Genomic DNA, 23,524 nt, shown 5'->3' on the forward strand with positions numbered 1-23,524 from the left:
GTCGTTAAAGAGATTTCTGAATACAGGTAGTCCTCAATTTATAACCATTCGTTTAGGAACAGTTCAAAGTTACAACAGCACCGGAACAAAGGGATTTAGGACTGTTTTTCCTCATTTACAATGATCACGAGATCAAAATTCAGATGCTTGGCAACTCACAGTTATGACCGGTTGTAGTGCATCAGGGTCACGTGATCACATTTTATGACCTTCTGACAAGCAAAGTCAATGGGGGAGCCAGATTCACTTAACAACCGGGTTACTAATTTATAAGCTGCAGCAATTCACTTAACAGCGGTGGCAATAGAGGTCGTAAAATGGGGCAAAACTCACTTAACAACAGGAATTTGGGGCTCAATTGTGCCCAAAGTTTTAAGCAGAGGAGTGCCTGTAACATGTGCCCAAATACAATTTAAATACATACTCACAATTCTTATTTAGGCAGGAAATTTCAACATGTCTTCAATACCCAACTGCAACTCCAGTTCTGATGTAGAACTAAAAATCTAATTATTTTCTCCAAGGGAAAAAAAAAGACTCCAAACTCATAACATCGTTGCAAAACTCCCAAATATTTCTATAGCCCCATTCATGCTGGGAATAGAAGAGGGTGAAGCATCTAAATCTGAGGGAAGCTTGCACAAACCATGGTGTGAGCATAACCTGAATTAGAACGTAACACTTTCTTGTTCTAACAAAAAAATAAATAAATAAAGACCAGGATTTTTTCCCCCCCTGTGCAAAGAACAGAGAACTGAAAAAGAGCATCAAACCTCTTTGCTTATATTATTAACCTCATAATCATACCTTCAGGCTTGCCAAATCAGCAGATGATAGATCTATGGTGCTACTGGCCTCTTCAGCCTTTCCCTAAAAGAGATTTAAAAGTAAATAAAAATTCATCACATTTCCTGAAAAGCTACCATTCCTTCATTAAAGTCAGGCCAGGAAATCCGGTCGCTCTCTCCTCGATCCATTATCCCCCCCCAAAAAAACATGGTTGGTAGCCACACAAATCTACTCGCTTTCTCAAACAATAAACAAATATGAAAAATAAATGGAGGGGAAGAAATAAAATGTGATGGGAGAAAATGAGAGCTGTCTTTCGATGGGGATGCTTCGATGGTTGATGCTGTTGTTTTCCTTCTGAACTCCTACCAGGTTTCAAAGGGTCTGGGAAGCAGGGATCCCAGGCCAAGCCAACCACAATTGCTGGAACTTAACAGATCCACCATCCTTGGGGAAACGTGAGGCTGGGAACAGGCTCTCTTGTCATTTTTATACAGGTTGGATGGCACCAGTGGCGAAATCTAAAAAAATTTTTTGCTGCCGGTTCTAGCGAACTGGTCAGAACCGGTACCACTTCACCCCTAGATTGCACATAACACAAGCCGAAAGCAACGAGGCAACACGCACTGAAAGCATGCCAAATTCAGAGACTTGAGCCTCCAAGCACACCAGAAACAAGCATGGGGAATCTGATCTGGAAATGATAAGCCAACCACCACCACAGGGATACGCGTCCGTATTCAAGCCCAAGCATTAGAGCTATACAGGCGGTCCTCAACTTGCAACAGTTTGTCTAACGACTGTTCAAAGTTACCATGGCACTGAAAAAGGTGACTTTTTCATAGTTACGACCTTTGCAGCAGCCCCGTGATCGACATTCCGACGCTTGGGAAACGGGTTGATACTTAATGATGGTTGCAGTGCCTTTTGGAGGGGGGGGGGGTGTCATGGGATCAGCATCTGAAACCTTCTTAACAAGCAAAGCCAAGAGGGGAAGCCAGGTTCACTTAATAACGGTGTTACTAACTTCATAACTGCAGCGATTCACCGAACAGCTGTGGCAAGAGAGATCGTGAAACGGGGCAAAATCCATGTCACCAATGTTCCGCTTAGCAACACAAGGTTTTGGGCTCCGTTGTGGTCGTTAAGTCGAGGACTATCTACACTGGATTTTGGATCCTCAGCCGAAACGGCGCAGGCACTCAAACTTCCCCTTGCAGCAGCTACAACTTTTCCCGACTTCACACAGCTGCCCAAACTCAAGCGACCTTCTTACTGATGTCTCCAAGAGGTGTGGTGTACCCTGCCACGCACACTCCGCGTCCGTTTATGGCTTCAGATCTGAAGCGCAGCACAGCCTTACATAACACGCACGTCTTAGGCAAATTTCTACTTGCCTTCCGCTCGCTAACCTGGGTCAGGAAGGCGGGAAGCCGAGTTGGAAAAGGACAGACCACGAGCCTCACCGCAGTCTTTTGTATCCATTGTAAGAGAGGTTTATTAACTTGCAATAGGCCTCAGGGAAGGCAATCGTTACCGCTCTGGGGATATGCAAGCCCAGCCTGTTTGATGGCCCAGCCATCCCTGAAAGTCTTCTCCATGAAATGGGCCCTTATTCTATTATGTTCGCCCAGGGGACAGGATTGGATGTGGGTACTCCTCGACGTACCGCCGTTCATTCACAGGTACACCGGCGCTGAAAAATGGGACTTGGGACGGTTGAGTGGCAGCATTCCCCAAGGTCACGTGATCAAAACGCAAGACGCTTAGCAACTGACTCATTTATGACCGTGGCAGCGTCCTAGAGTCACGTGGTCCCCTTTTAAGACCTCCTGACCAGCGAAGTCAAAGGGGAAGCCAGATTCACTTAACAACCGCGTGACCCTATGGCAGGGGTGTCCAAAGTTGGGAACTTTAAGACTTGTGGACTTCAACTCCCAGAATTCCCCAGCCAGCCATGCTGGCTGGGGAATTCTGGGAGTTGAAGTCCACAAGTCTTAAAGTTCCCAACTTTGGACACCCCTGCCCTACGGCGATTCACTTCACCACTCTGGTGAGAAAGGTCGCCAAAATGGGGCAAAAAAACTCCCTTAGCAAATGTCTCCCTTAGCAACATAAATTGGGGGCCCAATTGTGGTTGTAAGTGGAGGACTGCCTGAAAAGGAACTGAAGGAAGAAAGGAGAAGCGGGGCATTATCTGTTAGCCCAGGACAGCCAGTTTCTCTTAACAGACGCTCCTCTTGGTGCCTTTTCAAGCTCTCTCATTAAGGCCTGTTTCTCACTGAAGACTTTAAGGATGTGGCGGACTTTAACTCCCAAAGCATGGCTGGCTGGGGAATTCTGGGAGTTGAAGTGCCCATATCCTAAAGCCACCAAGGCTGACAAACACTGAACTGAGGAAACTAAGATAGAGGAGAGCCAGGGAAGATTTGAGGCTTTGGGAGGGGGGGGGTTCTTTAGGGGATGGCTGTGGCTTTTAGAAAAGGGAGAAGGCTAAGCTTGTTTTAACTGAGACGGGACTTAAGTCTTCGTGAGATGCCCTGCTTTGTCACAAGTGAGTCCTTGATCATAGGATCAAAAGAACATTTGGGGGGGGGGGGAGACATTCTCATAAATTATCCCGAATGCATGAACAGTCCTCATGAAGCTTCCAATTCCCGAATTCTCCAGAAGGCAGGTTTAAAATCCACAGCTTCAGAAATCAGCCCAAAGTGGGTTTTTCATCAACATATAAAATTTGGATGTTATGCTAAACAGTGATTTGCTCCAATCCTTTTTGTGTGCCGAAGAAACCATTGGCTAGATTCACACCAAAGTCAAACCCTAAATCATTCTTTTCATTGGCAGGGAGGGGGGTTTGCAAAGAGGAATTTAAAATCCATTCCACCCTACTCATGACACAAATCTGCATTCAACAGTTCAGGCTCCCTATTGATCCTTCCCTGCCCCACAATTCCAACCTAGTTAAAAGGCTACCGTCACAGAATTGAACACCCCAATTGCAGGTAGTCCTCAATTTACAGCCATTCATTTAGCAAACCAAAGTTATGATACCGAAAACCATGATTTACAACTGATTCCCACATGTAATGGTCACGGCATCATCACATGATTAAAATTCGGATACTTGGCAATTGGCATGTATATTTGATGGTGGAATCATGTGATCGCCATTTGTGACCTTCGCAGCCATCTTCCAAAAAAGAAAGTCAGTGGGGAAGGCCAGATTTGCTTAATGTCAGCATGATTCACTTAACAACCAAGGCAAAAGGGTCGTAAAATTGGGCACCAGTCACTTAACAACTAGCTGGCTTAACAACGGAAATCCTGCTCTCAAGTATGGTGGTAAATTGAGGACTACCTGTCAAACAAACATACAGGGAGTCCTTGACTTACAACCACAATCGAGGCCAAAATTTATGGTTGTTAAGTGAGAAATTTGTTCAATAGGTCTTGCCCCATTTTATGACCTTTCTTGCCACAGTTGTTAAGTGAATCACTGCAGCTGATAAAGTTAGTAACCTAGTTGCTAAGTGAATCTGGCTTCCCCATTGACTTTGCTTGTCAGAAGGTCGCAAAAGGTGATTATGTGACCTCGGGACGTTGTAACGGTCATAAGTATGAACCAGTTGCCAAGTGTCTGAATTTTGATCACTTAATCGTGGGGATGTTGCAAAGGTTAGAACTGTGAAAAATGGTCCTAAGTCACTTTTTTCAGCACCGCTGTAACTTTGAAAGGTCACTAAACAAACCATTGTAAGTCAAGGACTACCTATACTTTAGAATCTGTTCACAAATCGTTTGCAAAAAAGGCATGTTTAGTAACTGAGCTTTCACTCACGTATTCTTTTGCCTAAAGGGATTAGGGAGACTACAAAGAAACTAAAACATTCGCATTATTCCAAGCCATTTGTTAGTTTTTGAAAACACAACGAGTATGGTTGCGAGACCAAGATTTCTCTTCCACCAACTCACAAGTCACACCAGTGACCTAAGCCTCCCTATATCCACCACCTTCTACACACATGAAAATGAGTGAATGGAAACACACACGGGGGAGGGAGGGGCACACACAGACGCACACAGCATTTCATTAATAAAACTTTCTGGGATTCCTTAAACAAAGCATGCACTGAAAAACTAGAAGCTGCAAACAAGAATATCATGGCTATGGATTCTCTCTCTCTCTCTCTCTCACACACACACACACACACACACAGGTGGAGGGGATAAGAAGGAATTAATTTTTTCGATTCTGGGTCATTTACGTCCTTTCGAGGGGAGGGGAGGGGGAGGAAGAAAACGAAAAAAATAAAAAAATGAAACGTTTATAAGGATGGGGAATGTATCTGCTCCCGAAGAAGGTGCATACCATGGCTATTGGTATTTCTTTGGATTCTTCTGGCATGTCTGATAAGGATAGGGCTGCTGTCTCCATGTTAGCCAGAGCACCTCCTGTCAGCTGCTCTGGAAGTCCTCGCTTTTCTGCATCCGCACTCTCCTTACTGTCAAAGAGGGAGTCAAGTCTACTATCAGCACTGCTATCCTCCCGGCAGTCTACACCACTGCTGTTATCTATGAGCGCTTCATCTAACACACTAATATCCATCATGTCAATATCCTGCAAGTTATCCAAACTTGCTTCAATATCCTCCTGCAAAAAGAAAAAGAAAAAAAGAGCCACATGTATAATAGCTGCTGGGGTTCCGGTGTAGAAGTCTTACGGAGCATCTGGTAGCCTACGTTCGTTCGCAATACCTGCCCATCTCCTGATTCGTCTTCAAGGCCATTGTCCTCTACTCCTTCTTCCTCGAGCCTCCGCCCTAAAAGGAATAGAATCCTTGAGCAAGCGCAAACATACACACATATCTATCTATCCTATCTAATTACCAATCTATCTCTATCTCCATATTTATCTCCACATCTATCTCTCATCATCTTATTTATAATGACTCCATAATCCCTTGCGGGGTAGTCTGGGCAATAAAATGAAGCTGAGTGTTTACTGGCCAGATCCCCTTCCTGTTGCCAATGCGGAGTTTTGTTCAGCAAAAGAGAGAAATATCTGTCTCTATCTAGGATCGAACTCACAGCTTCCTGATTGTGAGGCGAGAGCTCCACCTCTAGGCCACCGCACCACCCACCCACCCACCCATCTCTATTTCTATCTACAGGTAGTTCTCAACTTACAATAGTTCATTTAGTTACCATTCAAAGTTACAACATCACTGAAAAAAGTGACGTATGACCATTTTTCACACTTACAACCGCATCCCCCATGACCACATGATTTATATTCAGATGCTTGGCAACTGACTAACATTTATGATAATTGCAGTGTCCAGCTTACACCTTTTGTGACCTTTTGATAAGCAAGGTCCATGGGGAAACTAAATCCATTAACAACCATGTTATTAATTTAACATGGCAGTAATTCACCTAACAAATGTGGCAAGAAAAGTCATAAAATAGGGCAAATTTCTCACTTAACATTAATTTGGGGCTCAACTGGGGTCATACGTTGAGGACTACCAGTAACTCTGTCTATCTATCTAGCCCTTAAGTAATCTGGATCTATGCCATGAAGTTTTATACAGGCAGTCCTCAATTTACAACCACATTTGGGACTAGACGTTCAACAGTCAAGCAAAGCGGTTATTAAGTGAGTCATGTCCAATTTTATGACCTTTTTGCCATAGTTGTTAAATGAATATGGCTTCCCCCACTGACTTTCCCTGTCAAAAGCTGGTTTGGAAGATCGTGAAAAGTGATCACATGACCCCAGGACACTGTAACCATCAAACATACATGCTGATTGCCAAGGGCCATTATTTTGATTATGGGGATGGCTGTAAACGTAAGTATTGATTGTAAGTCAGTTTTTTCAGTACTGTTGCAACTTCGGTTACTATGACAACTTATATCATTGTTTCTCAACCTTGTTGGCTGGAAATTTTGGGAATTGAAGTCTGCATGTCTGAAAGTTGTCAAGACTGAGAAACACTGAACTACAGGAAGAGTTTTCAATCCTGTTACTTCCCCTGAACGCATCAAATGTTATGAGGCCATCAGAGTACCCAGGTCTTAAAACAAATCACTCAGCATTTGCAGAGCAGGAATTTGATGTCTATTAACCAATTTAACCCCTTCACCTTTATCTATTTCCTTGTATACCTTTACTGCTTCTTTTTGGTACTCTTTTGGGGGTTATTTCGGACACCATTGGAATCTCATCAGGGTGTCCTCCTTCTTCCTCAATAGCCTGTTAGAAAGAGACAAAGTCAGCATGGTAAACAGAGCAGTATTGCATTTGGCAGAAAATACCACAAAGGAAAAAGTGTAGTAAGCAGTGCTCCATCCATGATGACCATTGACTTAGAAAAGAATAGAACCCTTTATTGGCCAAGTGTGATTGGACACACAAGGGATTTCTCTCCAGTGCATAAGTGTACATACAAGCAACAAGATATAAATCATTATCAGACTCTTTCAGCTGACATCGCAGCAATATCGGACACAGGGAACAGGTCTCCATGTTCCCTGTGCTGAGTTCTCCCTGTTTGTAGGCTCCAAGAGGAGCCAAATCTGCTCTGTAGGGGCGGTGAAGCTAAGGAGGGACGCCCAGAGAGGTCGCGGGACGAATCACAACTCTCCTGCTGAACCCCGAGCTTTTTTCCCTCTATGCCACAGCAAGAAGAGGCAGCCTAAAGATGGCTGCCACAAAGCTGGGACAGCCGAGAAACATCTAAGCACTGTACTGATGCGGAGTCAGTGAACAGTGTCTGGAAACTGGGTAAGAAGAATCCTTATTATCTAAAACTCAACCCCCAAAAAATATCCAGGAAAAGAGAGGCTCCCTGCTATTTTTAAAAGCAGCGATTTAACATTTTGAGAATTTTAAAATTGAAGGAAAAAGAACCAAAGGAAGATGGCAAAATCTTTTAAAAATACAGAAAATTGGTTCTTTAAATTGGACAGGCATTGTTTTGGATAGGCATTTCAAAATGCTGGAACTATTTACTTTAAAAAACCTAACACCATCTTTATATTTTGGATTGTTACCATTAACATTGGATAAAACTGGTTAATATTGAAATTCTACTTAAGAGTGCCACCTGCTGACAAAAAGAAGGCATAACATATTCCCAAAATCCTGGAAATACTTGGCTATTGGAGACTTAAACGTGAGAATAAGAAAAACATTATTATTAAAGTATGATTGGCATAAAATAAAATATTGAAATATTTAATAATTAAACAATAAAAATTGTAATTCAACAAAAATGTGTGTACTATTACCAGAACGTAGTAAACATGATGAATATTATTTTATTTGTACTAAAATGTGGATAGAAAGGGAATATTTGTAAATATAATAGACGCATAATTAAAAATTAGAATAGGTATGAAAACTAGACAGGGGGGATTAATGGAATTAACATTTTTATATAAGGTGAAGTAATAACAAGAGGGGAAATTAGAACTTGAACGATGGTAGTATTAAGCATGTTTGAAAAATATGGTGATTGGCATAAAGATAACATTGAAATATCGAATAATTAAATAATGGAAGTTTATAATAACATAAATATGTGTATTATTATTAGATATAAGCCTGTTAAATGTAACAAATGATTGCTAATATTTTACTTGTAGTAAAACAAATGGCACTCAGAATATGGTGATTGGCATAAAACTAACATTGAAATATTGAATAACTAAATAATGAAAGATTATAATTCAACCAAAATATGCACACTATTAACAGAACTGTATAAGCTTGTCAACTGTAGTAAATATGAATATTATTTTATTTGTACTAAAATATAAGATGTGCCACACTGTTCAAGCACTGATGTTCGTAAAAAATTAAAAAATTAAAAAACTTAAATAAGAGATAAATCATTATGATAATCATAAAATACAATAATTATAAACCATAAAATATAACACTCAGTGATAGTCATAGGATACTACTGTGTTTCTCCTAAAATAAGACAGGGTCTTATTTTCTTTTGACCCCCAAAATAAGCACTTGCCCTTATTTTCGGGGAGGTCTTATTATTTTTGAGGTGCAGGAGGTGTCAAGTGTGGTCATCTCATGGCAGCTGCTATGTTGCAATATTTCCGGGAAGGGCTTATTTTTGTGGGAGGGCTATTTTTAGCACCTGCGCTCAAAAGTCCAATTAGACTTATTATCCAGGTAGGTCTTATTTTCAGGAAAACAGGGTAAATAAAAGCAATCACCACTGTAGGTCTCAAAAATCCATCACAGCAGGTTGTGTCCAAAATGTCTGTCTGCCTTACGTAGAGTTTATTATTTTTATACAGTTTCAACAAGCAGAATAAAGCATAGACAGCAACAGCATCGTTATTGGTTCATTCCCTCTTATTTCCCTTGTCAATCTCGAAGACCATCCCAACCAGATTGGAATCTTCACATGACACAACAGTTCTGTCAGGCCTGCAGAGGTTCCTTTAAGAATCTTTGGCCTGCCACACTTTCTTATAATTTCCTATGTGTTTCATTAGAGCAGTAGTTGGGAGGGGGGAATAGAAAGGAGTAGGATTGTGGAATGTATGTTGTCATTCTTTTATAGAAGCCAAGGTCATCTTTTGTCTCCGCACCTCGACACCTGACCGGAAGCAGAGGGGTGTAGATGCCAGCATGGAAGATGATTAATGGAGCATGTGATGAATTATGGGGTGTGGGGAAAGATATGAACTTTCAACTGGGTGAACCCACAGGATGTAAAATAGAGTTGAAATTTCATAGCATAATGTCAACATGTCTGTCTTATTAAATTGGAGCTTTAAGGATAACTTTGCCTTGGAAAATGATTTAATTCTGCATGATATTTGGAACGCTGACAGGTTCCTGGTAGTACCTGGCTCCACTAATTAGGTGAGGTCATTGATGTTGAGGTAACCGGTCACTGAGATCATGGCAGTTTGCTGCGCATGTCTGTACATAACCTTTGTATAACCTCTACAAACCGTAAGTCATAAAATACAAAGAACAAAGTGATAGTCATAAGATGCTAAAGGTAATAGGAAAGATGAAAAGGATAATAGTAATACAATCCCATTACGTGGTTTGACAACCTAGGCCAGCGATGGCGAACTTTTGGCTCACATGCCATAAGTGGGGGGAGCGCAGGGGGGTCGTGTGCAGGCATGCCGCACCCATAATGCGATGCATGACATCCCCCCCCCGTGCGCATGCACGTATGACAGGCACTCCCCCCCATTTTTTGCATGCTTTTTTGCCCTCCCCAGGCTCCAGAGGCTTTATAGGAGCCTGGGGAGGGCGAAAACAGCCTCCCCCACCCTCCCCCCCGAGAGGCTTTCCTGAGGTTTCAGGGACCTTCAGGAGGCTTCCCTGAAGGCTCCAGAGGGCAAAAAACAACCCTACAAGCAAACCGGAAGTCTGTTCCCGAACTTCCGGTTTGCCCGTAGGGCCGTGTTTTTGGCTCCGGAGGCTTGAGGGAAGCTCCTGAAACCTCCGGAGAGACTCCGGGAGGGGAGGGGAAGGCTGTTTTCGCCCTCCCCAGGCTTCTATAAAGCCTCTGGAGCCTGGGGAGGGCGAACAATGGCTTTATAAAAGGCTGGACTCAGCTGACAGGGCAAGGCCTCGCGTGCCCTGACAAATGGCTCCGTGTGCCACCTGTGGCCCTGGGTTGTGAAACTCGATTTCATTGAGGGCCATATCACGGTTGTGTTTGATCTTGAAGAGCCAGGGTGGGTATGTCCAGCTTGACGTCACTCGTATCAGGGACACCTATGGCAGCCCGAGAGCTCTGCCAGCAAAAACAGGCTACCGAGCTCTGTTTTCGGCTGTGATGGCTTCCTGCAACCCTTTGCCAGCAAAAGGAGCTCCATGTTCGCTGTGTGCAGCCCTCCCGAGCTCCATGTTCGCTGGCAGAAGCACTGTGTGCCAGTCCTTCGCTGTTTGCAGGGTGGCCCCGTGGGGCAGATTTAAGCACCCCATGGGCCAGATTCGGTCCCTGGGCTTTCAGTTTGACACCTCCTGACCTAGGGCGTAAGATAAACGTTGTGGGAATTTTATCTCATGTCATATGGACAGAAAGAAAAAAAGGCAGTGGCACTGAAGTGTGGCCTCTAGAAGTTCATAAAGAAAAGCCTGCATGACACTTTCTGCCTCCACAATCGCTTGAGGGACATGCGCAGCTGTCGTTGATTTGCAGAAGAGAAAGTTGGGACTAAGATGGATTTCTGGCCCAACCCAGCATGGCTCAGATTACAGGTAGTCCTCAACCTATGACCACGGTAGAGGCCAAAGTTTATGTTGATTAAGTGAGACATTTGTTATGTGAGTTGCGCTCCATTTTACGACCTTTCTTGCCCACATTTGTTAAGGGAATCAGTGAAGTTGTTAAGTGAGTCACAGGGCTGTTAAGCGAATCTGGCTTCCCCATTGACTTTGCTTGTTGGAAGGTCGCAAAAGGGTAATCACCTGACCCTGGGAAACTACAACCGTCATTCATGTGAGTCAGCCGTCAAGCATCCGAATGCAAACCAGGTGACCCTAGGGATGCTACAACAGTCATAAGTCACTTTTTTTAGTACCTCTGTAACTATATAGCCAGTAAAAGAACTGTTGTAAGTCGAAGACCGCCTGTATTCCTGTTTATTTGCTTCTTAGAGGCAGCTCTCCCTTCTTCCGCCTAGGGAGCAAAAATGTCTACATCTCTAGCACCAAGCATGACACAAACCGTTCGGCTCCATCAGGCCAACACACCTCTCAGCCTAGCTTGTTCTTCCTCAGGCTAGACAGCCGATGCCTCCAGGCAAAGAGCAGATGGAGACATTTCCCTTTTGAGGCTCTGCAACTGGCAGAGACACATTCTCAGCCCGGGGGGGGGGGGGATAATCCTGAATCTTGAAGACCGATACCCTGATAGATAGGTAGTCCTCAACTTACAACAGTTCATGAACAACAGTTTACTGAGCCACAGTGGTGCAGTGGTAAAAGTGCAATTCTGCAAGCTGCTTCTTCTGATCACCGGCTGCCAGCAGTTTGGCAGATCGAATCTCACCAGGCTCAAGGTGGACTCAGCTATCCATCCTTCCGAGGTGGGTACAACGAGGACCCAGATTGTTGGGGACAATATGCTGACTCTGTAAACCGCTTAGAGAGGGCTGGAAAGCACTATGAAGCGGTATATAAGTCTAAGTGCTATTGCTATTTAGTGACCGTACAAAGTTACGATGACACTGAAAGGGACTCATGACCATTTTTCCCAGTTATGACCGTTGCAGCATCCCTAGGATGTGATCAAAATGCAGATGCTTGGCATCTGGTTCATACTTATAACCGTTGCTGTGTCCCTGTAAACCCTGAAGCCATTTCTGAAACAGGAGGGGGGAATATAGATAGCTTGTAGCCAAAATATAATTCTTTCTCCTGAAAACCAAGGACGTTCTCACCAAGTATTGGGGAGAGATTGGAGCATGTGATGGACATGGGGATTTTTTGGAGGGATGGGGGGCACTTTGACTTTTAATTTGGGTGGGATCTTTAGAGTTGGGTTTTCACCAGATGTGCCAATATAACATGCCAAATAAATCTGTACTTTGAGGAACTCCTAGCCTCAGAGTTTTGATTGCATTGGGCCTGTTAGTTGGAACCCTGACATTCCCAAGGTCATGTAATCCCCTTTTCCAAAATCAATGCAGAAGCCAGATTCACTCAACAACCGTGTTACCAACTTACCAACTGCAGCGATTCGCTTAACAACTGTAGCAAGAAAATGGGGCAAAACTGACTTAGCAAATGTCTCACTTAACAACAGAAATATTGGGGTCAATTGTCAACATAGGTTGAGGACTGCCTCTACTGTCCCCTCTTAAAGAAATGTATCCAATCTTCTTTTCAAGCTACATTCTATGAGTAGCCATCATCATAATTCACAATAATAAACTCCACAGATAAATTATACAAATGAGTCTAGGTTAAATCTTTCCCTAATCTTTTCCACTTCAATCATTTCCCTTCTGCTATCTAACCAAGCTAAAGAGTTCTAAATCTTTTATTATAGATGCAAAAATCTGAGCGCACAATCTTTCTGGTTGGTCGGGTCACATGCTCTCCAGTTATTATGTAATTTTTCAAGCACAGCAACCAAAACCGCACTGTATTCAACATGCAAACCCTCCACGCACAAGGATGATGACCTTTTAAATTCTTTCCTAATAACTATATTCTTGGCTATAAAACCTTTTCTTAATGAAAGATACCTTAGATCACTTCAATATATACAGGTAGTCCTCAACTTACAACCTCAATTGAGCCCCAAATTTCCACCCTTTTTGAGTTCGGACTGGCAGCAGTGGGGGTGGGTGGGTTGGGGTGACGGTTTCATGTGCGCATCCTAGCTCCAGGGCCAGCGCAAATGAAGCATCACATATTCACCCACCGCTTGCGCAGCCCAGTTCCCAACAGGCCATGGACCAGTATCAGTTCACAGTCCAGGACTTGGGGATCCCCATTTTAAAGCATGGGTGTCCAACTTTCTGTCTTGCTTGGGCCGCATTGAGTGAAGAGGAATTGTCTTAGGATGCGTATAAATACATACAATATAGTCAATATATATAAGTAATAAATTTATTTAATTTTTTCTATTTTTTTATAAATATTTTATGGGACCGCATTACTTGCCAATGTGACCCATGCACTGCAAGTTGGATGTGCTTGTTTTAAAGACATCTATTATGGCATTTTCTGCTGATTCCTATCTACAAGATCAATATTCAGATGTGAAACAAGAAAATGGAAAAAATCCTGAAAAAGATTTAATTGGACTTCGGGATAATTTTTTTCCTGACCTACCATGGTTTGAAGATTACTACTTAAAATACAGGGACCAATTCTGGTTTTGTTGTTAATTTATAGGAATCTGTCAAGTTACAAATCTTCAAATAAAAAGGAAAGGAAGAAAAATGTAAGCACCAGGTGACATTTCTAATGTTACATTGCTTATCTCCAGACAGTTGCTACTAAGTTTCAGGTACCACAAACTAGAAAAGCTAATAGGCCACTGTTTTGTTTTTGCTGTGACTGCAGCAATTGAAAAGGGGTAGTTGAGAAAAATCAAAATATAATGTACCCAAATAGCAATAGCACTTAGACTTACTGATATATACCGCTTTACAGTGCTTTACAGCCCTCTCTAAGATGTTTGTTAGCATATTGCCCCCAACAATCTGGGTCCTCATTTTACTGACCTCAAAAGGATGGAAAGCTGAGTCAACCTTGAGCCTGGTGAGATTAGAACTGCCAAATTACACGCAGCCGGCAGTCAGCAGAAGTAGCCTGTAGTACTGCACTCTAGCCACTGTGCCACCATGGCTCAAATGCAAGAAATGGAATTGTTATCATTCAATCAGCAGCCTGAGTCATATCACCCACTAACCATTAATGTAGGTGTGTCCAACCTTGGCAACTTCAACTCTCAGAAATCCCTAGCCAACGTTGGCTGGGGAATTCTTGGAAGTTAAAGTCTGCAAGTCTTACAGCTGCTAAGGTTGGACACCCCTGCCATAAATTGATTTCCCTACTTTTGTTACAGAATGTTAGTTGTATGAAGCCAATGTAGTTGAGGCAGGGAGCTGAGTCTCCCCACCAAAAGCTAAGTAGGATCGACCTTCTTTGTGCTTGCATGGGAGACCACCAGGAAAGCCTAAAGCTGCCAATTAGAATGGAAAACCAGAAAAAACACACAGACGATGGCAATATCAAAGCCCTCCTCTCCTGTACTCTTCGTTAAGATGATTACATGGACTGCCTCTCCCTGAGATCCAGTTGGATTTGAATCTTTCCCTCTCCTGAAACCATAATAGGTTGGGAGACTTATGTAGCTCCTTTACTGGTCAAAACAACAGAGATGGAAGGGACCTTGAAGGTCTTCTAATCCAACCCCCTGCTCAAGCAGGAGATCCTATACCCATGATAGTGAACCTATGGCACGCATGTCACCCAAGCTCAGCTCCATTGCTCATGCGTGTGCACCTCCCGACAGCTAGCTGATTTTCGCGTCTCTGCCGCACATATGGGGGGGGCACATGCAGGAGATGTACACACGTGTGGGAGGGGGGTTGCACACATGTATGGGGGGAGTGCAGTGGGGTGCGGCATTCATCCCCCGTGGCCCATTTTTGGTCCCAGGAGGCTGCAGAGAGGCCTACTAGGCCCAAAGCCATCACTGCCCTGTATCATTTCAGATAAATGGCTTCTTAAAAACTTTTAGTGGTGGGAGCACCCACGAATGCTGAAGGCAAGCCATTCCAAAATGGATCTTAAAACCTGGCTGGGAGATAACATGAAGATGCGTGAATTAGACACAAGAGGGAAATAGCCTGAGATGAGGCTATTACTGAGGACCCAGATTGTTGGGGAAAATAGGCTGATTCTATAAACCGCTTAGAGAGCGCTGTAAAGCAATGTAAAGTAGTATATAAGTCTAAATGCTACTGCTATTAATCGTTTGGAAAACTTAACTTTTCAGGAACTGGAAGTTAAGGGGATTTTTAGTAAAATGTTTTTTATCTTTTTTAGGGGGTTCCAGGGTGGGGGGGAGGGCTAATCAGACCGGAAGGAGAGCCAGTGCCGGACAAACAGGTGAGTCTAGGAAGGACGGGGATGCGGTGGAGGGGGGGAAAATAAAGGTCACTCGAGCAGAGGGTTGTCCTATTACAACGGTCGTGGGGAGGAGGGGATGCGAGGACAGGATAAGATCCCAAGGTCGGTTGGGAGACCGTGGCTGCTGGTTACGCCCGATCGCTTGTACCAACCCCTGCAGTCTAGGTGGACAGGAACTACAGAGCCAGGGCCTGCGGCTGATGCTCTGCAATGCAAGGTCTGTTACCAACAAGGCCCCCCTCATTAATGAGTTGATCTCAGAGGGGGAGCTAGACCTTGCAGGGATAACGGAGACCTGGTTGGGCCACGAGGGTGGTTTACCCCTCGTGGAAATGTGCCCACCAGGTTTCCGGGCATTCCATCAGCCCCGGGCCCTGGGTAAGGGTGGTGGGGTGGCGGTGGTTATTCGGGAACGTTTAGAGCCGAGGGAGTTCACTGTCCCTCAGATACCCGGGTGTGAGTCCCTTGGTGTGAACTGGGGCCCAGGGAGGCAGTGGGGCTTGCTGATTGTATACTTGGCTCCTCGCTATGCATCAGCAGCCCTGCCCGAGCTCCTCGAGCTAATCTCAGCGACGGCAGTTGAGACTCCCAGACTTTTGGTCATGGGGGACTTCAACTTGCCGTCAACGGGAGCGGCTTCCGAGGTGGCTCGGGAGTTCATGGCTTCCATGACGGCCATGGACCTGACCCAATTAGTTCAGGGCCCCACTCACGAAGGGGGCCACACATTGGACCTCATTTTTGTATCTGAACAGTGGACGAGTGATCTGGGAATAGGGGACTTAGTCATCACGCCCCTGTCATGGTCAGATCACTCATCCCTCCGGCTGGACTTCCCTGGCGCTATCCCCCACCGCGAGGAGGCAGAACCAGACTCTACAAGCTGGTACCGCCCCAGGCACCTGATGGAATCGGACAGATTCCAGACGGAGCTTGGGCCAATACCTGTAGCCCTGTCCCGCTCCCGCTCCGAGGACCTAGTGACTGCCTGGAATAGGGCGACGACTGGGGCCTTGGACCGGGTTGCGCCTTTGCGACCTCTCCTGCGACATCGACCCACCCGGGCTCCTTGGTTCACTGAGGAGCTAAGGGTGATGAAGCGCCACAGGAGACGTCTAGAGAGCAGGTGGAGGTCCTCACGCTCCGAATCTGATCGAACACAGGTAAGAGCCTATTTGCGGACTTACCTTGTGGCAATAAGAGCGGCCAAGCGTAGATATTGTGCCGCCCTTATTGCGTCCGCGGATAACCGCCCTGCCGCCTTGTTTCGGGTGACCCGCTCCCTTCTATCGCAAGGGACGCGCGAGACACCCTTACAGGGAAGAGCAGAGGAGTTTGAGGAATATCTCCAGGACAAAATCGATCAGATCCGGAGCAGATGGACCTCCGTCAGTGGACCAGACGAGCCGTCAACAGCGAGTCTTGAGAGACCATTCTGGGAGGAGTTTGACTCTGTTGCCCCCGAGGATTTGGACAGGTTGCGTGGACGGCTGCGGCCCACCACATGTTCAATGGACCCGTGCCCCTCCTGGCTGGTACTGGCAGCCTGGGAGGTGACACGAGGCTGGCTTCTGGGCCTGGTGAACGCCTCATTGGGTGAGGGATACTTACCAACCGCCTTGAAAGAGGCGGTGGTGAGACCCTTGCTCAAGAGACCTTCGCTCGACCCAATGGAGCTAGCTAATTACCGTCCAGTCTCCAACCTCCCCTTCTTGGCGAAGGTTGTTGAGAATGTGGTGGCGCAGCAGTTCCCACGACACCTGGACGAATCCGACTATCTAGACCCACGCCAGTCCGGCTTCCGACCCGGGCACAGCACAGAGACAGCCTTGGTCGCGTTGGTTGATGATCTCTGGAGGGCCAGAGATAGGGGTTGTTCCTCTATCCTGGTCCTATTAGACCTTTCGGCGGCTTTTGATACCATCGACCATGGTATCCTATTGCGCCGGTTGGAGGGGATGGGAGTCGGAGGCACCGTTTTGTGGTGGTTCGGCTCCTACCTCTCCGACCGGAAGCAATGTGTGTTGACAGGGGGGCAGAGGTCGTCCCTGAGGCCACTCACTTGTGGAGTGCCACAGGGGTCGGTCCTCTCGCCTCTCCTGTTCAACGCATATGTGAAGCCGCTGGGTGAGATCATCCGTGGTTTGGGGGTTGAGTACCACCTGTATGCTGATGATACTCAGCTGTACATTTCAACCCCAAACCACCCCAACGAGGCTGTCGAAGTGATGTCCCGGTGTTTGGAAGCCGTCGGGGTCTGGATGGGGAACAACAGACTCAAACTCAACCCCTCCAAGACCGAGTGGCTGTGGGTACCGGCACCTCGATTCAGTCAGCTGACACCATCGCTGGCCATAGGGGGCGAACAACTGTCCCCTGTGGAGCGGGCGCGCAATTTGGGCGTCCTCCTTGATGCCCGGCTGTCAATGGAGGACCATGTGGCAACCGTGGCAAGGGGGGCGTTCCACCAGGTTCGCCTGGTGCGCCAATTGCGCCCCCTACTGGACCGGAGTGCCCTGCGCACGGTCACTCATGCGCTGGTGACGTCTCGCCTGGACTACTGCAATGCCCTCTACATGGGGCTTCCCTTGGGACGCATCCGGAGACTGCAGTTAGTTCAGAACGCAGCCGCGCGGGTTATCATGGGGAGTACACGTTACTCCCACGTAACACCTCTCCTGCGCGAGCTGCACTGGCTACCTGTGGCCTTTCGGGTGCGTTTCAAGGTATTGATTACCATCTTTAAAGCGCTCCATGGCATAGGACCTAGTTATCTGCAGGATCGCATCCTACCACACACGTCCCTGCGACCTATCCGCTCACACAGGGAGGGACTCCTTCTGGTGCCGTCCGCTAGGCAATGCCAGCGGGCGACACCTAGGAGTAGGTCCTTCTCTGTGATGGGCCCAACCCTCTGGAATGACCTCCCCCCTGATATTCGAACTACCACCGACCTCCGTTCCTTCCGTCAAAAATTAAAGACTCACCTATTTCAATCAGCTGGCCTGGCACTCTCTTAATTTTACCTCCTGGGGATATATTTTAATTGGGTTTGGGTATTTTAATTGGGGATGTTTTTAGGGTTTTTATGGTATATTTATTTCTTGTACAGCCTTATCTCCTCCACCCAAATGTATTTAACTGTTTTATATTATTGTATTTTTATCTGCATTTGACTGTACACCGCCCCGAGTCCCTTTTTGGGAGAGGGGGCGGTTTAGAAATCCAAGAAATAAATAAATAAATAAATAAATAAATAAATAAATAAATAAATAAATAAATAACTTGAACGGAGTTACACCAAGCTTCCATTCCATTTGTTAAAAAGATGAATATTTCAGTTACACCAACATACCTTGTTGGTATAATTCCCCTGAATATAGTGATAGTACCAGGCAATTCTCAGGCGATGAGGATTCAAAACAGCAGCCACGAATTCTGCAGGAATCCCTCAACGCACGGTTCCGAAGGCGACTCTTCAGTTTTTATAAAGTCTACGTTCCGCCAAAATCCCGGAGGCGAAAAGTTGCGCTGCGGCGCATGCGCAGAGGATTTAACCCCTTCGGCACCCGCCAGCCCTTCCCGAGAAGGCTCCGCGCTCTTACCTTCCGGAGCCGCTCAAGAAGGACGCTCTTGTTGCCTCCGGTGTCCAGGTTGCGATGTTTCAGCTCGGCCCGCAGGTCGATCACCCTCAGGTCGCTCAGGCGCCGCCGGGTCATCCCGCCTCCGGAGCTTTCCGAGTCGCCACCGCTGAGGGAAACCGTCGCTTCTGCGGCGAGCCCGGCCTGATTCTCCGCCGCCATAAGGAAAGACTGTGGAGGGGAAGGAAAAAAAAACCACAACGGCTTCTCGCGCAAAAGTTTGACTCTCCAAAAAAAATAATACCGAATTAAGCCCCTCCCCCCCAAAAAAACTTAAAAAAAACAAATTTCGGTAAACTGTAACGTCTATGCGGGGCGCGCGAGCGCTCCCGGCATGCATAAAATGGCGGTCTCTTTCTGAGCATGCGCAGAACTGGCCTGGTGAAGGATCACTGCGCATGTGCGTACTGCTTGAACACGGCCCTATTAGGGAAGAGGCGGGGCGAGTGTGCGCGCGCGCGACGTGGTGGAACGGCAGAAGAAAGCGACAAGCGGGGAAACGAAAGAGCCCGGGAGCGCATGCGCCCTGAGCATAGGCTTGGCGCCCGCCATAGGATGCAATTAAATATAGGGAGCTGAGAACGCATCTATGTGCGCATGCGGGCGTTTTGGGGTGGTTTTTTTTTTTTCTGTCCTTCCCTGATTAGGGAATGGTGCTGACTAAAAATAGAATTTCAAAAATGTGCAAATAGGCTCCTTTTCTCTAGACTTAGCCAAACACGAATCCTGCAACCATTCTTCATATGTTTTAGTCTCCAGGTCCTTAAATCATAGCTGCTCTTTGCACTTTTTCCAAACTCAACATCTTTTTTTATTTTGTGACCAAAACGGGATGCAGGATTCCAGGTGTGGCCTTACAGTAGGAAGTTAACACCCACCCCTCTCCTAGAAGAAGGAAATATTTTGAGAAATATTTTTTTTAAATGTTATATTTCCCTGGATGAGAAATTGAGAAGCATGTTTTTTAGAGGGAGAAAGCAGACCCCACCTTTCTTAATACCCCACAGCAGATGACAGCACTTAAGTGATAGAGAGCTTATTGAGATTTAGGTAGCTCTATTCATAGTACTGCAGGCAAATACTTTAGGCAGAAATCTATTCAAGACAGGATATTTTGAAATTCCCTGCAGCAAAGTCTGAATAAAGGTAGGATTAGCCCTCAGCCGCAATACGAATTACACAAGGCGCTTGACTGCATCACCCTCACAAACTTCAAACAAACTTCAACCTGGGAGTTCAGACAACCTACAGAGCCAGCTATGGCCCCTACATGACCCCATGACAACAGCCAATAGAATACATGTTCTTCCACAGGAACAGGAAGCTCAAGTGCAAAGCCCAAGAGAAGGTATAACACCCCCATCTCAACTCCACGTGGTCAGCTGCACCAGAACTTTTATAATACAATACAATAGCAGAGTTGGAAGGGACCTTGGAGGTCTTCTAGTCCAACCCCCTGCCTAGGCAGGAAACCCTATACCGTTTCAGACAAATGGCTATCCAACATCTTCTTAAAGACTTCCAGTGTTGGGGCATTCATAACTTCTGGAGGCAAGCTGTTCCACTGATTAATTGTTCTAACTGTCAGGAAGTTTCTCCTCAGTTCTAAGTTGCTTCTCTCCTTGATTAGTTTTCACCCATTGCTTCTTGTTCTACCCTCAGGTGCCTTGGAGAATAGTTTGACTCCCTCTTCTTTGTGGCAACCCCTGAGATATTGGAACAATGCTATCATGTCTCCCCTAGTCCTTCTTTCTCTTAAGCTAAACATACCTAGTTCCTGCAACCGTTCTTCCTATGTTTTAGCCTCCAGTTCCCTAATCCTCTTTGTTGCTCTTCTCTGCACTCTTTCTAGAGTCTCCACATCTTTTCTACATCGTGGCGACCAAAACTGAATGCCGTATTCCAGGTGTGGCCTTACCAAAGCATTATAAAGTGGTATTAACCCTTCACGTGATCTTGATTCTATCCTTTGTTTATGCAGCCTAAAACTGTATTGGCTTTTTTGGCAGCAGCTGCACACTCATGTGGTTCTGTTCATCATTAAACCCATATTTTCAATCAGTCTCCATGTTTCCAGTGTCTTTCTCCCGGCTTGGAACCAAACCAGATGGATATTTCTCCCACCATTACTAAGCTTTATAAAGCGGTATTAATACCTCACGGGGTTTTGATTCTATGCCTCCGTATACAACCAAGGATTGTATTGGCTTTTTTCTCTGCTGCCTCACACTGCTGGCTCATGTTTAAGCTGTAGGACTCCAAAGTCCATCTCTCAGTTACTCTTTTTGAGCCGGGTTTCGCCTAATCTGTCCTTGTAACTGGTTTTTCCTTCCCAGGTGTATGAATATGAATATGCTTGTCACTTAAGACTTTTTTCTGCAAATAAAACTGATGGGGGCAGGAGAAGGGGGTCTGTCTGAATGCATGTAGCCCACGACTTACAACATTCATTTAGTGACCGTGCAAAGCTACAACAGTGACTTACAACTGTTTTTCACACGACCATTATAGTATCCCTGTGGTCACACGATCAAAATTTGGACACTTGGCAACTGTCATGTATTTATGGCAGTTGCAGTGTCGCAGGCCAATGGGATCCCCTTTTGACATGCAAAGTCAATGGGGAAGTCAGATTCACTTAAAAACCTTGTTACTAATTTAACAACTGCAGTGATTCACATAACTGTGGCAGGAAAAGTAAAATGGGGCAAAATTCACTTAACAACTGATTTGTTTAGCAATGGAAATTTTGGTTCCATTGTGGTCATAAGTCGAGGACTACCTGTGACTGTTTTCAGTAACAAGGAGCAGCTTTGATTAATGTCTCTAGTTTCTTTGACTGTCACTGGGAGTTTCCCGCTGAACTGCTTGAACTTCACCTGGAAGGTGGCTTGGCCCATGATGGGGACCCGGTTTACCTGGTAATCTTGTAGGCGGATGTCTGGGGTGCAAAGATGCTGCTTCTGTAGGCTAGGGATAGCCTGCTTTAGGGTAGACCACGGCATGATGGTCAGTGATGACCCGGTGTCGATCTCTATCTCACATGGAGAGTCCTCTATTGTTGCCCTCTGAGCGCCGTGGTGGTTTCTACCAGGCCCCTTAGTTGGGCCTCTGTTGGCGGTTTACTGCGCTTCTAGGCTGCCAGGTAGTGGCAGGGAATTCGCTCTGGCAAACCTTGGCGATGTGCCCCTTTCGCTCACAGCGCTGGCAGGTTGCGTCGTGGAAACGGCAAGCAGATCTGGCATGGTCTCCTCCGCAGCTAGCGCAAGGTGGGAGACGTGGTTTGAATTTGCGCTCCAGCTGGGCGCGGCTACTGCGCATGCGGCAGCTGTCATCTTCTTCGTCCTATGAGCTCTCGAGCTCTGCAGCCTCGCGATGTACACGTGTACTCTTTCTCGCATCTTGTGGAGCGTTTTGGCGCTGCAGAGTCTCAGTAGATTTGACGGCTGATTCGGACGCCCTGGCTTCGTCCAAGGCGATCTGCAGAATGAGGTTAGATTTAGCGAGTAACCTCCTTTGTAAGTTAATGTCCCCCACGCTGTAAATTATGCGGTCCAGAATCAGCTCGTCCAGGTCTCGGAATTCGCAGTACTCTGCGGCCATGCGAAGCGCTACAACATACTCATTAATCGACTCGCCCTCTTTCTGGTTCCTGATGTTAAACTCATGCCGGCGAACATGCTTGGACGGCTTGGGGGCATAGTGGGTCCTCAGCGTCTGCTGAAGCACGGACCAGGCGACTGATTGTAGCAGTGTCAGCTCAAAGAGGTCTTTCACCGTTTCGAACACTTCCCGGCCACAGTATCCAAGGAACATATTCTTCTTGTGGCCTTCAGAAAGGCCCATGAGATCTTTGCCTCGAGGAAGCAGTCAAATCGTAGCATGTACGAGTCTCAGTGCTCGGTGACTGGGTCATACGGAGTCGGGGGGCGTGGATGGCCATTTTGTGTTCTGAGGACGTTTTGAGTTTGCCGCTCAAAAATGGCTGCTCAAACCGCACTGAGCTCCAGGCTGGATGTACTTGCTGGATTGATACGCTCTTTTTGGTTCGCATAGTTGCCTTCCAATCCCACCTTCGTCGCCAGTGTTCAATTGGGTAATGGATAGGCACACACAGGCTTAACAGTAACAGCTCTTTATTAAGTACAAGAAGTGAGAGCAATCCAGCGAAGGTTGCAGCACTTTTAATAGGGAGCTGTCAGACCCTTCGACCAATAGGATTAAACCTCTGTTCCCGCCAGAACAGAGGGCAAGCATTTCATATTGACTCATAATAATATTAATTATAATCATAATATATTAGCAATAGCACCTCAACTTTATATACCGCTTCATAAATTCTTTAAGCCCTCTTTAAGCGGTTTACAGAGTCAGCCTTTTGCCCCCAACAATCTGGTCCTCATTTTACTGACTGAAGAAAGAGCAAACTCCT

General features: G+C 45.9%; 1 protein-coding gene across 5 annotated transcripts in view; it reads right to left on the reverse strand.

Moving 5' to 3' along the window:
- LOC309394802 (scaffold attachment factor B2-like) overlaps positions 1-19,470 on the reverse strand; it is a 71,981-nt gene extending 52,511 nt beyond the window's left edge. For 3 of the 5 annotated variants that reach the window (XR_014175795.1, XM_081958422.1, XM_081958424.1), the window contains exons 1-5: positions 19,057-19,470; positions 6,964-7,051; positions 5,548-5,612; positions 5,162-5,443; positions 808-870 (exon numbers count right to left, since the gene is read on the reverse strand). Coding sequence is in view for 4 of the 5 variants with exons in the window: in XM_081958422.1 (XP_081814548.1) it covers positions 808-870; positions 5,162-5,443; positions 5,548-5,612; positions 6,964-7,051; positions 19,057-19,254 (696 nt within the window). In the remaining variant the exon portion in view is untranslated. Of the gene's footprint in view, positions 1-807; positions 871-5,161; positions 5,444-5,547; positions 5,613-6,963; positions 7,052-18,806; positions 18,862-19,056 lie in introns of those variants that run through there. The other 2 variants (XM_081958421.1, XM_081958423.1) reach the window with 2 other exon arrangements.
- Between the last annotated feature and the right edge of the window lie 4,054 nt (positions 19,471-23,524).

This window comes from Natrix helvetica (genome assembly GCF_964273705.1).
Source record: "Natrix helvetica genome assembly, chromosome: 1".
In the NCBI taxonomy this organism is placed as follows: Eukaryota; Metazoa; Chordata; class Lepidosauria; order Squamata; family Natricidae; genus Natrix; species Natrix helvetica.